Source organism: Falco naumanni, chromosome 8, assembly GCF_017639655.2.
Source record: "Falco naumanni isolate bFalNau1 chromosome 8, bFalNau1.pat, whole genome shotgun sequence".
Lineage (NCBI taxonomy): Eukaryota > Metazoa > Chordata > Aves > Falconiformes > Falconidae > Falco > Falco naumanni.
In genome coordinates, this window is record NC_054061.1 from 47,268,458 (window position 1) to 47,283,711 (window position 15,254).

The window sequence follows — 15,254 nt, forward strand, 5'->3', positions numbered from 1 at the left end:
GCGGGCGGCGCTGCATGCCGGGACGGCCCATATGAGGGGAGCCCCGGCAGGCGCCTTCCGCTCGCCCGACCTCTCACCCGGCGGCGATCGGCGGCACAACACGGAAGTGCGATGGCGGCCGCGGCAGAGGAGGCAGCGGGAGGCGGCGGCGACTCCCCGTCCTCGGCCCTGCGGCGGCTGCGCATCATCTCGGGGCACCTGCGGGGCTCGCCGCGGGCTCCGGAGCGGGAAGCGCTCTCCCCGAGCCCCTGCAAGGCGCAGGGGGGCTCTGACGGGCCGGCCTCCGGCTCCATCCCGAAGAAGCGGTGGGTGCGGGCGGGGGTCCCCGCGGGGCATCGGGCCCCGGGCCGCTCCGGGGAGTTCCCGCCGGGCTGGGCGGTCTCCCGGAGCGGCCGGCTGTCGGTGCGGGTTGGGACTAGGGCGGCCTGCGCTGTGGAGTGCGGTCTTGCTCCCACCCGGGACGGTCGTGGGCTGTCGGGGCCTGAGGGGAGGCCCTGCGGGGCGGGGAGGTGCCGGGGGCAGCGGGGGAGGCAGGACGAGGTGAAGCCCAAGCGCGGGTAAAGTGCTGAGGCGGCCCACCACTGTGGGGGCCGGGTGAAACTGAAGGAAGGTGGTCTTCAGCCTCTTACTTGTTTCTGTAGTAAGCGGGGTTGTATGAAAATGGAAAGTCGCTGACAGTCACCTTAGTAACCAGAGGAGCGGTTTAATGTTTGTGAAATATTGTGGGGCTGCTATAATGAAGAATGCAGCACGTGTGAGAAGCGCCATTTGTGTACTGGCCTTCGGTCCTGTTCGCAAGAGTGTGGAACCTCCACCTTACATGAGTGCTGCCAACAGTGTACCCATACATTGGGCTCTAACTAGAGCTGCTTGGAAATTAATAGTTTTAAGCATATTCACTACCTTTTGTGTTTCTTGCTCTGTGTAGTAGTAAGGAGTTTGAGGTCATGTGAGATCGAGGAAGACAACTAGTCAGATTGGCTAGTTAAATTTTTTTTTCACTGGCTCTTGGATTTATTTTTCTGGTAGATTCTTTTAAGTGCTACAGTTGTGATATCACCTTTGTGCTGGAGCGGACTTATTTGTTTTGGGATTTCCGCTTTCTCAGTGTGTTTTTTCTATATGTGTGTTGGCTTGCTGTCCCGTAAGAGCATTTTAAGGTTTAGGTTGTAGACAGCTTACTACTTTTCATCAAGCTGTGTACAGGGACTAGTATCTTAGTGTATGGGGCAGTAAAAAGGCAGGTAGGGCAAGTAGTGGATAAGAGACTTTGTGATCTTTTGCGGGAAATCCATTTAGCCCATGCTTTGCTCTCAACTTTTTTTAAGAAGAGAGCAAGGGACAGTCTGAATTGTTCTAACAGGCCATTTGTGGCCTAGAGCCACAAGCTGAGCTTGCCTGCTTTGGGAGGACTGGGATGTCATAGGCATGTGGTCAGGTGTTAACAACCTAGAAAGCCTTTAGCTCTCTCTCACTGAGGGGATTTGATGTTTTTGCAGGCAGTGTACAAACAGTGCTGCTCACTGGAATTGTTGCCTTCCATATTGAGTTTTTCTCTGGTTAGAATTTAGGAAGAAATCACTGTTTCTGAAAAAGTAACAGTTTAGCTAATTTTCAGAGTTTTATTTTAAATCGATTCTTGCTTAAGTTCTACAGCCAGTTATTGCATCCTTGAAGAACAGGAGAAAATAGCTTTTGTGAAGGTGCATGTGACTCAAAGGATAGCTACTTTTCTCTACAGAAACAGTCATAGTGAACTTACCACCTGTACTTCTATAACTTATTAACATAGCGCTCTCATATTAGGATTTGCTATAGGATTATAATGGATATGTATTTTTACTCTAAATAACTTGTTCTGCATTGAGAATAAAAATGATGTTGCTTCAAGCACTTTATGAACAAAACGGTACAACTGCTGGATAACTTGGTCTGCACCACAGGTACAACTGTCTTGATGTACTTAAAGCCCAGACTTTTTGTGTGTATAGAAACAAAAAAAAACCCCACCAACCCCTTAAAGGGAGCTGTATCTCTGTCTTAAGATTGCCTTTGAACATCTGAGAGGCAGTTGAAATGTTTGAGATGTTGCATGTGAAAATTCTAATACTTAAATATAGCTCGGATATGAGGATCTTGGTAGAGTTTGTGTTTGAGAGCAATACCCAGTTTTGCAGTGAGTGATGGGGAGGGAGACAATTCTGTTGCCTATACTGATTTGGAGGTGGCAAGTGATGAACACCTGAGTCCTATTCTAGTGACTTTCAGCTAGTCTGGAGCTGGTTGATCTATTTGTGAGACCCAGAAGGTTGATTGAAAAAAATCTGGTAAAAATAGTTCACCTGTAGATAGAAGCCACACAGTATCACTGTACCTATCAGCAATACCAGGATGGTCCAGATGCTTTTTTTTCTTGCGGTCTTCTATATGATGATTCAGCTTTTCTGCCTCTCTTGAACTATTACTTTAAATTTTTCCTAGTAAAGCTGCAGCCAAAAGGACCTTAAGCAAGATTTTTGTTTATTATGCCTGTTGCATCTTACCTGTAATGTTTGAAGTGGTGTCAAAGCTACAGACACTATTGCAGCAGACCAGGTGCACTCTCCTCATGTTGTGTTTCTTCTGTGAAGTAGACTACTTCCTGTGATAAGGAAAAAAACCCCAAACAAGCATCTGGAGTACTTTAGATGTTAGGTCTCTGATCATAGAAAAAAAATAAATTCTGGCTGCTTATCCAATAGTCACTAGACAGTGACCTGCAGAAACATGACTTTCTTGTTGATAGTTCAATGACCAAACTGTTAAGGATCTTATCCAGACATTATTCATCACCAGTGAGGAGAGGAAGGAGAGTATGTGGAATTGACAGAGTCTGTGGGTGCTCACCTAACTGTTCCTGTTTCCAGAGAAAAATGTCTCTGAAGGCTAAACAGTGTCTTTGCAAATTGATGTGTTTAAAGAATGTAATACGTTCCCTACTTCTTAGAATTACAGTGATTGAGATGGGAAAAGTCCTCTAAAAATACAAGCAATTCTATACTCGAAGAGTATCCTCTTGAGGGAGATCTTAGTTACTGTAAGAGTAGAGAGATGTTACTCCTTGGTGCATTCTTGGCTTGAATTTTGTATTTTAATTCAGTATTGCAGTGGAAGATGGGGATCATAGTTATACAATGTGTGTTGAAGCATTAACAGGGTGATAGGCATGCTGAAAAACTTAATAAAAAATTGAGTTGGAGAAGAACTTTTCCTTGAAATTACTTTTTCTGAACTTTATGCTGTTGACTGGTTATTAGCAAGCTTGCTCTGCTGGTGAGTCTTGAGTTTAAAAACTTACATATGCTTATTTTGAAGGTGAAGCACATGAAGTGTTCAACATGTAGCACCTTATGTTCTCAAAGCAGTACAACTCCCTAGAACACAGTTGTACCAGAGTAACTGTTATGTATGCTAGAAAGTAAGAGTGCCTCAGAGATGGAGCTTGCACTGATATTAATCTTGCCAAAATTGTATTGTAATTTATACAAATAAAATTTTAAACACTTTGGCCCTTGTTACACTCAATCAATACTCCCTTTTAACTAGATGTTGATTCAGTAGCTCATAGGCTTAAAGTTCTTCTGTCCTGGAGCAAGAGAAAGCAGGGTAGGGTTTCCTGATTTTTGCTCTCTTTGTGGAGAAGCTTCTTTCCTGTGGGATGAAGAGAGGCTTGTGGATCTCTTATTATTCAGGATAAACCAAGGGATGCGTGTATAGTCAGCTGTGTGTCTGTATCAAGCGCACACTCAGGTTTCGCAGGGTAATATGTTAATATTGCCATACCTTCATATAGACTCTTGCAATTCTTGCTGTAGTTGCTTGTAATGATTATGACTTTAAGCAGCAACATTAACTCCTAAGGAGTTGATACTACTTGAATTTAACAAGTAACAGCAGAGGCTTCATATCTTGCTGCCAATGCTCAAAGCAATCTTTACTGTAAATGCTTAACTCTTTAGACAATAGTGTTTAAGCAGCATTTGACACTAAACTGAATTCTAGTATAGCTGACTTCTGAGCTTAAGGTGGTGGAAACTTACAGCAAAGAAGGTAAGGGCTGTTGCAACTAAAATCTTAACAAATCAGAGGAGTAAGAGCCTGTTGCTTTGAGGAAGGCATGGCTATTCACAGGAGGTTCTGATTGCATCAAAGGAGTTAATTGCTAGTCAAGGTTAATGATTGAAGTAGAGGAACAGATGAAGTAAGATGATCTCATATGGAAGCATTAATCTGATAAAAATGTCATAATCTGAGGGCAAATGTGACTTCATATGCAACAGTGATTCCTGTCTGTCAGCAGTTCCAAGTAGTTGAATGTCAGCCAGATGAAATGAAAGAAATCTGTAAGAATTTAAGTAATATGACTTGAATTGTTTGATCATGTGATACCAAGTAAACCAAACTGGACATATTCATTGGTTAAATTTTATTAGAAAAAACCTAGATATAAGGTAGAAGTTAAAGTATGTTTAATATTTAAAATACAAGTTTATAGCAAAACCTGAAAATGTTGATAGACTTTTTGATATGTACAGAGATCTGATATGTACAAGAAAATAGATGTGCGTATATATAGTTATATAAACTTGATTTGTTTATTTAAACTGAATAGAATGATCTGTTAATGCAATAGATTGGAGTAATTACTTGGACTTCCTAGAAGCTACTTTGAGCTGGACTAAAGTAAGGACACCTGTAGTTTTAACAGGTTGCAACCAACTAGACTTTTCTGAAATGTTACTGTACCTCTTAGTAGAGAACAAGTAATGTGAAGTGTTAAATCAATTGTAGGCTGAATGTGGTGGACAAGCATAATGCCTCTGCAGTGTTGTTATATACAAAACTGGGCTGTTGTGTGCAAGTCTTCAGGGCTGATGGTACAGGCCAACATTTTCTTTAGCAGCTATCTAATGTATTTGCTAGAGCATGCTAAAAATTCTTTATGCAGTAGGTTAAACAGTGTTGTCCAAGTTAGTCAGTTGTTGTCTGGTGGTGGGTTTTTTAACATAGTGAAGCAGATTTCCTGGTTTTGCAAGCTTTCAAAAATACTTCTCAAAGGACTGATCTGCAGTGTTATAAAAAAATCTTTAAGTTGTTATTTGTTTACTGCCTGGAAGTAAACTGGAAGTAGCCATGTGTGTGCATTTTTGTAGTAGAGCAGTCTCTTCAAAGATAAAAGAAGCTGGTGTCAGTGGAAGTGGTAGGTGGAATAGAGATAGCTTAAAAATCATTGTTTGACTAAATGTCTACCAAGAAGCATAGCTATAATGTCTTGGCTTTCCTGAGTCTTTAATTCACCCTAATTGACATAAGCTTTCTACAAAAGAACACTAGAGAAACACAAATTTCCTTATTCCCTGGGGCTTTGCTTATTACAATGTGGTGAAATGAAGAATAATGAAATAGGGCTAGGAACATGTGTAAGGAGAGTTAATATTTGTTTTATCAGAACAGTGTGGGGTTTTTTTTAAAAAGCAGCACACTGCTTTTGTGTACCTAAACCCTTGAAGTCTTAGACCTGAAATCTTGTGTCTGCATTTGGTGCTTATTGTAGGTTTACAGTACCTATGAGCTACACTGCTATGAACTCAGGCTTGTGTTGCTATATCAGATATTCAGCAAACAGAATAGCAACTGAATCAGGTGTATGTGCAGCTGCAGGGGGGTAGTGGAAGTGTGGGCTACAGAACCTGAATGTGTCTAAGATTATAAACCAGATGTTGTTTGACTTCAGAGCGATTACATTTGGTTTGCTGCGGGGAAGATCCTCCAAGAGGGAAGTAGTGTAAGAATGACAAGTACAGCAGATACTCCCTGCCTGCAGCATGGCATTCTCCAGATAAATGATGCTTTCACAAAGCAGTTCTTGAAGGGATTCCTTGGGTTACATTCCCTTTTCTAATTTCCAGGCACCTGATACTAATGTACTACTGGCTTCAAAAACACTGGAGTGCTTGCTTATGTGGTTGTGAAGTGTGACTATATAACCCAGACTGCTTCAGGAGAGAGTGGGAGTGACCTCCTGGTATCGCCTGTGTCCTGAATTTCAAGCTGGTGATCTGAGTTGGTAACCAAAAGCCCAGCTGAGGTGGGCTTTGAGGAGTTACTGTTGGGTAGGGTCTTGTAACCCCTTAACACTATAATACTGCCTCAGTTTTACTGCACCCATGTGCTGAGTTTTGCAAGAACTGTGCAACCTGCAGGACTCCTCTGCATTAGGCAAATACTGGTGTTTTGGTCCATGGGGTAGTTCTTAAAACTGCCACTTTAAACTAATTTCCAAGAATGTGTGGGTTCTTGGATCATGGAACAGGGGTGTCTGTGAGCATTTTATGTGTATGTTGCTTTAATGCTGAGTATCAGCTAGTGATTGAATTGAAAATGCTGATGGTTATTGTAAGGAAATTGATGTGTCTTGGCCATCCATCTGAGGTGCATTGATTCAGCTGGGTTGAACTGTTCTTCATCTGGCTTCTCTGAAGAAAATACATGAAACTGTCACTTGTTCTTTGAGTAAATTAGCCTGTTTGTCTCAATTTTGTGTATAAAGTACCATATCTGCAGATTATTTTGGAGAAGGGGGAAGTTTTGTTGATATATCTGTGCTTAGATGGTATGTCTGTAATGATGGTATGGTGTAATGAAGCAATTCCATTTGTTAAATCATGTGATGCTAATGTTTGGAGTTCATTCATTACTTTATCTTGGTTCTGATACTTCATTGAACATAATCTCATAACTTCATCATAACAGAAAACTTTGTTTACTTCCGGTGTTACAATATCAACATGCTTTAGACCTTGGAAAATAAAAGGCTCTAACTGTTGGTGATACTTCTGTTTTGCAGTAGAAAACTCTGCTCCACTGTTGGTTATAAGTATTGTGCATGCAGATGTCTCGTATGTACTTGTGATGTGGATTTGAGACAACTGAAAAACTATATCCATGGCTTAATTTCCATGTGGGTGAAATTTGCATGCCTGGATACCTGTGGGAGACCCTGTGCTTGTTCCTCGGCTTCCTAGGGAGAGACAAGAACCTTTTCAACCAGTCACTGTGCCTCTTGCTAAAACACAAAAGTTGGAGAGTGCTAGCAGGTACAGTTTCGTTGCAGTAGCATAGGTCTGGGGGCCTCTGCTTGCTCAGCTAGGTGACTGGATGCCCCGGGAGCACTAGTTCAGCTGGTGGGTCAGGGGCCACCTTCCTGCCCCACTCTGGGCTGGGCATGCTGTCACCTTGTGAGCTTCTGCCCAGTTTGTAGGCACCTTAATCGTCATTTGGGGGCTTAATATAGTGCCTTGTGCTGGGACTTGAACAGCATCCTGCCCAGTGTCTCCTTGATTATTCCATAGCCAGTTTTCCAGAAAAGCACAGAATAAGTTTAACTTGTATTTTGCTGTAAAAAATCCTTATTGCATAGTCAAACTAGTATTTCAGTGTTGGGCATTGCAATGAAAGTGAAATATTTAAATTCATTTAGCCTAGTCACACTGTTTTCATCTCCTATTGTCACTGTTTCCATGGTAACTTGTTTTCTTTCAGTTTTTTTCCCTTCAGGCAATATAATTTTGTGTGTATATGTATTAAAAAAGTTAAGCAAGCTTTGCCTTATACTACTTCATACATTTCAGTAGTGAATTTCTGGCTTTTAAGTTAGAAGGCAGAAAGAACTGGTAATTTCCTACTATTTCTGACTAAAATATTCCATGTTTCTGTCAAAGACAAAAGTAGAGTTAGTGAGCCCTGGTATTTGGTTGAAGCCAATGTACTGAATAGGAAAGCTGTTGTCTTTAGATGAGACAGTTCAGATAACAATACAGAGCTGAGTAACATTGAATTCAAAGCAAGAATAATACAAAATGTTGATGAGTATTTGCTGTATATATTCTTGGAAAGGGGGCTGGGAAGAAAAATAGAAGGGTGTATAAATTGTCTTGCTACACATAGAACACATGTAGCATGAATATGTCAGCTGACTAAGCCAAACTGAGCATCTTTCTTGTTTTTCAGGTTGGGGCATGGAATTTTTTAACATGCTTTGAGACATTCAGATGATATTCAGTGTTTTCAGATATTATGCAGGGTATTCAGGTTATTTTTAGTTAAATTCTTGAAATTTTGGAGAACAAGGATAGCAACTACTACTGCAAGGTAAATTGCTTCAGATGGTACAAAATATTGATGTGTTAGAGGATACATAGTTTGTAGAAGTCTAGGTGGGTGTAATGGTGGTATGTATTAATTGCAGGTCAATTTGTTGTTTGAGTGCCTTGGTGTCAGAGCCAGGATTGGATATATTGAGTATTCATGCATGGAGGGAGCTTTTAATGTGTGCTTAGGTCTGCAGATGCTCAGTAACTCTTTCTGCCCTTTATACTCTTCTGGAGTATAAGTTTAACACTGAGATTTTTGGGAATGAAAATCTTGGGAAATGTAGAAGGCTATATTGATTGCTCAGTCACAATTTGGATCTTTCTTGAGAGCAGAGGCAAATGTGGTGTGTGATGCTGATGTGGCAGGCAACTCTTAATTGCTACACTAGGGTATTACAGTGGGAGTGCTGTGCTGGAGCTGGGGTGTGAAAAGCTCTTTCGAAGGAATGGTGATGTGTAGAAATGCTGCAAAAGGGCAGTATTACCATGAAGAAGGGGAAGGAACATTTATGATTAGAAAAAGACCTTTTTCCTTGTTTGCCTTCTGTTTCTTATGCTGTCAAATTGCAGCTTTGATTTCCAAATGTAAGCTGGAAAGACAAGGAAATGCAAAGCAGGTGTGTCTTATAGTGTATTTCCCTTAACTGAGGGAGCTGGGGTAGTGAGGCAGACCTGGGGAGGAACAGCATACTGCCTTGGCCTCTGTCTTGCAGAGCTGCTTGCACCTTTTCTGAATCATGTGTTAACTAATATGTAACACTCTTCCTAAGAAAAGTTTTGCTACAGTCTTTGAATTATATCTCTATGACATTGACATTGCCTCAGTAGTCAAGGAGGCTTGTAGATATCTCTGGATGTCTCCTCCTGCTTTTCTCTGTGATTAAAGTAATTGTCTTGAGTCTTGAGCTTTTGTTCATGAAGGGCATACTTCTCAAATAATACGCAAGAAGATCTCAACAGCTTGCTCTTCCTGTAGGCCATGTCAATTACAAATCAGTGCTGACTAACCAATCCTTATTTTAAAATCTGGTCTGTTTAGGCTTCTTTTTTTTTTGGGAGCTGCATGCAGGTTTTCCTCTAATGTGTTCTTGGTATGTAGGCGTGAAGTGCTAGGAACTACAATAAATTAATCAAACAACAGTTCTTGAACTGGCAATACTTTGGTATGATGAAACAAAAAGAAAGAATAAATGTAAGATGGCTTGTTACAAAAACAGCCTTTCCTGTCTCCAGACAGAAACCTTGTTTCGCTTAGTATAATTTTGACTATAAATTAAATGTGTGACTTCTCATGGTGGTGTTTTCCTGCCATAAGATAGAATACTGCCCATTATGCAGGATGGGGGGAGATCTCCTGATTTTGTGTTATGAGGTAGCTGAGATGTTTTAAACTAGTAGTTCTTCTGCACACGTGCAGTCTGTTATATTAGATCTTAATTTAATTGTTCTCATCACACCAATAAAAGCAGCTGTGTTGTCTGGCAGCATAAACCTTTGTGTACTTATTTTATTCAGGAGTAGTTCAACCTGAAAATAAACTTGAGTTCTAACTCTTAACCTCTTTTCTGTGTTTTAAAGCCTGATCAAAGCACTAAGTACTCTTAACACCAACCTAGGAAAGTAGGCCTTTAGAAAAGGCAAACAGCTGGGAATGCAGGCAGCTTAGCAGAAAGACTTCTTACCTGGGTCTTTGTTCAGTGCCGGAATTAATAGTACTTCCCCTGGATTTTGTGGGAAGTATGTGTCTGTACCAACATCAGGACTAATGGTGGTTTCAAAGCTGTGCTTTGGCAGTTTCTCATGTTGCTTTAGAGCCTGGTCTTCTGTGTCTTGGTCTGTCTGACTGTCTCCAGCTTTGCAGCTGGTTTCTCTAGCCTGTTTCATGCATCATACTTGGCATGCTTATTTTGGTACTATCTTGCAAGTGGACTTCCCTCTCTAAACTGGGGGGGGGAACTGCTTGAGCCTTCCTCAAATTTCACTTATTAATATCAAGTCTCTTCTGACTTTACAGGATTTGACAGACTACAGAGATCAGTTATATAGAAATACTACATTTAGACAGCAGAGGGAGAAATCTTGCCTTGAGGAGGACTAAAATGATGGGGATTTGAGGGGAACATTTAGCTTGAAGAAAAAAAAATGCTGCTTGAGTTGGCCAATTCTGTGTCAGCTTGCTCACAGCTGGGAACAGCTCAACTGTATGAATTACTGTCTTTGTGGAATTTATGAATATATACAATATTTATAAATGCACATATATGGTATATAAGAATGTGTGAAAATAGGCAAGACTGCATAACATGCTTTAAGACACTTTTTCATAACCTGTAATGTCAGTGCAATAGCACAAGGCATTCCTGTGCTATCAGACATGAGTGGATCCTTGCCCTTTTGTGAGTGAATATTACACATCTAAAGATCAAGTCTATCAAGAGAGGAGGCAGCCAGAGGGGCTTCTGTGTCTGGACAGTGGTCTGCTCAAACAGTTTAATTCTGGCTGAAACTTTAGAATCAGTTCCTCACTGTGGAAGAACAGCGTAGACTGAATATCTCACAAAACTGTATAATGCAGTTTCAGTACTCAGTAACTGATAAAGCTTGCTTAAAGTGCTAGATTTGTCAAAGGCTTGTTGAAATGTCTGGTTCAAACAATTGTAAAGAAATACACATCCATGGATATTTTTTCATTTAATTGAAATCTTGTGTACAGGCAGTTTGAAGAAAGAACTTTTATTAAGCCAAGTCTGTTTAATTACAACACTGACAGTACGTCAGCAGCCTATGTTAATATTATCTTTATAATGAAGGTCTTTGGTAATCAGTCATCACCCAGTTACCTTTTAATGCCAGTGTTACCTACAACTGACTTGAGGCAGTACTTTCTCTGAATCATGAGGTCTTTTTGAAATGGTCACCTCTGATCATCTTAGTTTTGCATTAGACAGTCAGAGTAAGCTTCGTTCACTGTATATGGTAAAGCAAGGTAGATCACCTGTTTTCAGACTAAGAATTTATATTAATAAAATTCAGGGTTTAGGTTGGTATTTAATTTCTGCTGTAAATAAATAGCAGACTTCTTAGTTTAATGTGTAATTACTTCTTGTATATTTCTGAGTCTTAAATCTTACATTGATACACTTCTAATGACTTTAGCAACACAGTATCTCTTAGGATATGGTTGTGCTTAAGGTATTTCAATTTTGTGGTTGTGTTTTGGCAGTTGTGGGTTTGGTTTTTTATCTTCTCTTTCTTATGGTGACACATTCATGTTGCATTTAGTATGTTATTCCTGTGGTTCTTGGCGTTTGGTTTTTTGACTTTCCAAAATGTATTTTCAATCTAAATGTCTCTCTGAAAGTGCCACATCAAGTGAATGTTATTAAGAATGCACAGAGATTACAGTAGTGTTACCAAACAACTAGAATTGTCTTTTTAATTTTGAAAATATTTGGTTATTACCTATTTGTGTGTTAATATTTATGTGTAGATTTAAAACCAAGCATCTTTCAAACATTACTCTTGACAATTTGAGAATATCACGTTACAGTGTGCACTGACTGTAGTTGCTGACTGACATGTAGTAAGCTGGTGGTAGTTTTTATAAAGCATCTTGTCTTTTAAGTCTTAGGATGCTATCTGAAGGAGTAGTGATTGTGCCAGCAGAATTACTTTTAGCTCTAAGCTATGCACTTCTGATACGTACTTGATTTCTTGTATTGCTATCTGATAAGGCTTTTTTCCAAAGCCATATAACTGCAAATAATTTTGGGCTTGCAGTATGCTAACATTCTCACTTATTTTTCTCCCTTTAAGGCAAGAACTTCTGAAGTGGAATGGATGGGGATATAATGACTCCAAATTCATCTTCAATAAGAAGGGTCAAGCAGAATTTACAGGAAAAAGGTAAGTTGAAAACTTATATAACTGAAGTATCTTATTTAGTAAGTTTTTAAAAAGTTTTAAAACTGCACTGCTCAGGTAATCCAGAGAAGGTAGTAACACTTGCTTTATCTCATAGAACAGATTATTAGTTCTTCATGTAACAGATTTACTGAATTCTATGCACAGTAGTCTAATGTGTAGTAAAATAAAAGTAGTTTGGCTTAGTGGATTTTGAACTAAAAGTATTTTGAAGACAAATTAATATGAGTCTCAGTAACTTCATATGCTCTGTGTATTAAACTTCCTTTGGAGAATGACATCAGACTGAGAATCGGCACCATGTTCTAAAGCTTTAGGTAACGTGCAGCAGGTCTGTGCAGTTTTGAGAATTTCTTGATCATCAACAAATTGCTTAATTAAACTTTCAACTTGTGTTTTAGGTTTCTTAACCATTGTGCATGGAGCTGCTTTATCCTCTGATCTTAAAAATAAACGGCTTTTCAGTTGTATGTTCTGTAGTGGCAACACTTCTGATTTATTGCCTACTAGCCCTTTGTATCACAAGCTTGTTTCAATGAGAATTTTAAGGAAATGACATTAAAATTAAGTCTACTTGAGGATTTCTTCACTTTTCTTCCAGTGAAACTTAAGCCTCTCACTTGACAACTTAATGCTGGGGTTTTTTTCTGCCTCAGCGGAAAGTAGTCTTGCAGTCTCTTCTGTGGTTCAAAAAATACCCTTTTTGTAAGAGTAAAGAAAAAGCATGGGGAAGAGAATTAAGTTTGAAATAAGTACTGTCCTTCAGGAAAAACTTTTTCCTGGTCTTTGAGCTTGTATAAACTAGCGTGAGCTAGTTAGGTTTTTGAAGCTTTGATTCAAACTAGGACGTTGAGTGCTTCAGCTCTTAATTTCCAGGCCCAGATTAAAATGCCTAGCCTTGTCTTAGGCACTTGAGTTCATGTTATAACATTTAGGGAGATCTTCGTCATCTTTCTTATCTTGCCAGGATTCTGGCACTTGTCACTTTGTTGCTCATTCTTTCATCTGTTATTTTTGTTTATCTGGGGTAGGTTATGCTGCACAAAAAAAATCTACCCAGTGTACTTTGAAGGGAAAAATGGTGAAGGACTGGACTTGAATATTTTTTTTCAGGAGGAAGCATTGAGGCTGCTGTTTGACTGATGAGTACCAGTCAGTCATAGTTCTAGAAGGGGGGACAATAGTGTTGGGTTTTTTCCCCCCATCTGTATTCTAACTGATAGATAATACTAGAAATGCCCTGTTGGGCCACACCAGTGTAGTTTCTATGGAACAGTTTGTCACGGTGGCAAAAGTGTTTGAAGTCAAAATGGGAGAATAAGCATCTGGAAAGATACAGATGTCGTGTCCTTTCAGTATCCACTTAAAGATCTGTTGTCCATGAATTCGTCTAGCTTTCAAGTCTGCTGATACTACCTGTCTCTATAGCGTACCATGGCAGCAAGTTACAGGTTGCTGTGCTGTTCTGTAAAGTACTTGTGTTTTAAATAAAGTATCCCTTACTGTGTGGCAGGATTAGGTGAATGATAGTTCTTCAGCTTATCTACTTTTTTTATTGATTATGTAAGACTCAGTCATATCTTCTCTTCTACTTTCTCTCCATGCTGAGGAGTCCTGGGCATTTCAGTCTGATTGTAAGGCCCTTTGGTCTTCACAGTTGTTCTCTGAACCCCTACTACATCTCTAGTTCTACTACATCTTTTTGGAGATACAGGGACAAAAACTGTGCAGCACTCAAGGTGTGTATACACAAGGGTTCTACAGAATGGCAAAAAACTGTTGTCTGTCTTACAGCTGCCTGGTTGATGCATAGCACTGGCTGCTGTTGTATGTTGTCAGTCAAGATGCCATGATTTTTGCTGTACAGACTACCAGTCTGATTCTGCAAAATATGCAAGTAATGCTGCTTTTTTTCTTGGCTTTTGTAATTACCTGAATTTTCTCTTCTATCTTCATTTGTCTGCTCCAGTTTTTTTAAGGTCGAGTTTCTCTCTCCGTTCCAGTCTCTCCAAAAGAGCTTATTATTAGTCACCTAGTTGGAGAGTCCTCTGAATCCAGGTCACTGATGAAAACATTGTGTAAAACTGATTCCAGTACTAGTGTGTGGCGGGCTGCACTCATGAGTCTGTCTTGGACAGTGATCAATAAACCCTGCCTTTTGTTTTTTGTCTTAACTTTGTCTTATCCTTCAGCCTGTAGAAGAACCTTTCATTCTGTACTGTAGCAATGTATTTTCTTAAATAGCTTTTGGAGCAAACACCTGTGGAAGTATAAAGGAACATGGAATTTCATGTTCACTGTATTCCCTTTGTTCATTTTGGTTACTTCACAGACTGATAGAACTCCAAGGGTTAGTGAAACAGGATTTCCCTTTATGAAAGCCACGCTGACTTTCCCAACAGGTCATGCTTTTCTGTGTGTCAAATCATCTTCTTGTTACAGACTGTACCATCTCACCAGGGATAGATGATACTTACTAGTCTGAGCAACTAAACTTGTTTCTTGGGGGTATGTGTGGGGAGGTCTTTTGGCGGGGTGGGTGTGTGTATGCGGAGCTTCTTGCACCATCAACATACAAAGCTTGCTTCCTGAGTAATTGTGTTGTGTTCTGTGCAGTAAACTCACTAACTCCCTTAATACTGTGACTTTTGTCTGTGTCTTGACTTAAAAGTTGTTGGTTTTCTGATGGCTTTAGTTTGTCCTTTGAACAAGTGATTAAGGTTACCCTTGCATGCTACCTATAGTAATAGGTTGGCAATACCAAAAAGTGTGTGGAGAGAAAAAAACAAACCAAGCTGACACTTGAGTCCATCTGTACCTTTGTTGCAAACTCCTGATGGGAATGCATTAAACTTTCATTGCTTACTGCACTTTCCTTTTCATAGAATTAATGTAACTGTTTCATATTGGTGTGATGGAACAATAACTGTTGCAGGAGGAATGCTTGAATGCTGTCTTGAAAGCTGAAGAGTCTAGCTTGAGTTGAGATACAATTGTAGCCTTTTATCTCTAGGAATAGAGTAGGGTTGGTTTTTTTTGTAATAGGAGAACTAGGTGGTAGTTGAGGTAAGGGAAGGAAAGGAATTGATCTTTTTGTATAATAGGTGACTTAGTTGTAGAGTTGTTTGCAACAGCTGT

The 15,254-nt window shown here is 39.9% G+C and overlaps 1 protein-coding gene across 1 annotated transcript in view; it reads left to right on the forward strand.

Moving 5' to 3' along the window:
• The first annotated feature begins 73 nt into the window (after nucleotides 1-73).
• Nucleotides 74-15,254, forward strand: part of AGPS (alkylglycerone phosphate synthase) — a 55,815-nt gene continuing 40,634 nt past the window's right edge. The window contains exons 1-2 of the mRNA XM_040604822.1: nucleotides 74-305; nucleotides 12,009-12,098. Of these exons, the coding sequence (XP_040460756.1) occupies nucleotides 112-305; nucleotides 12,009-12,098 (284 nt within the window). The 5' untranslated portion in view covers nucleotides 74-111. The remainder of the gene's footprint in view (nucleotides 306-12,008; nucleotides 12,099-15,254) is intronic.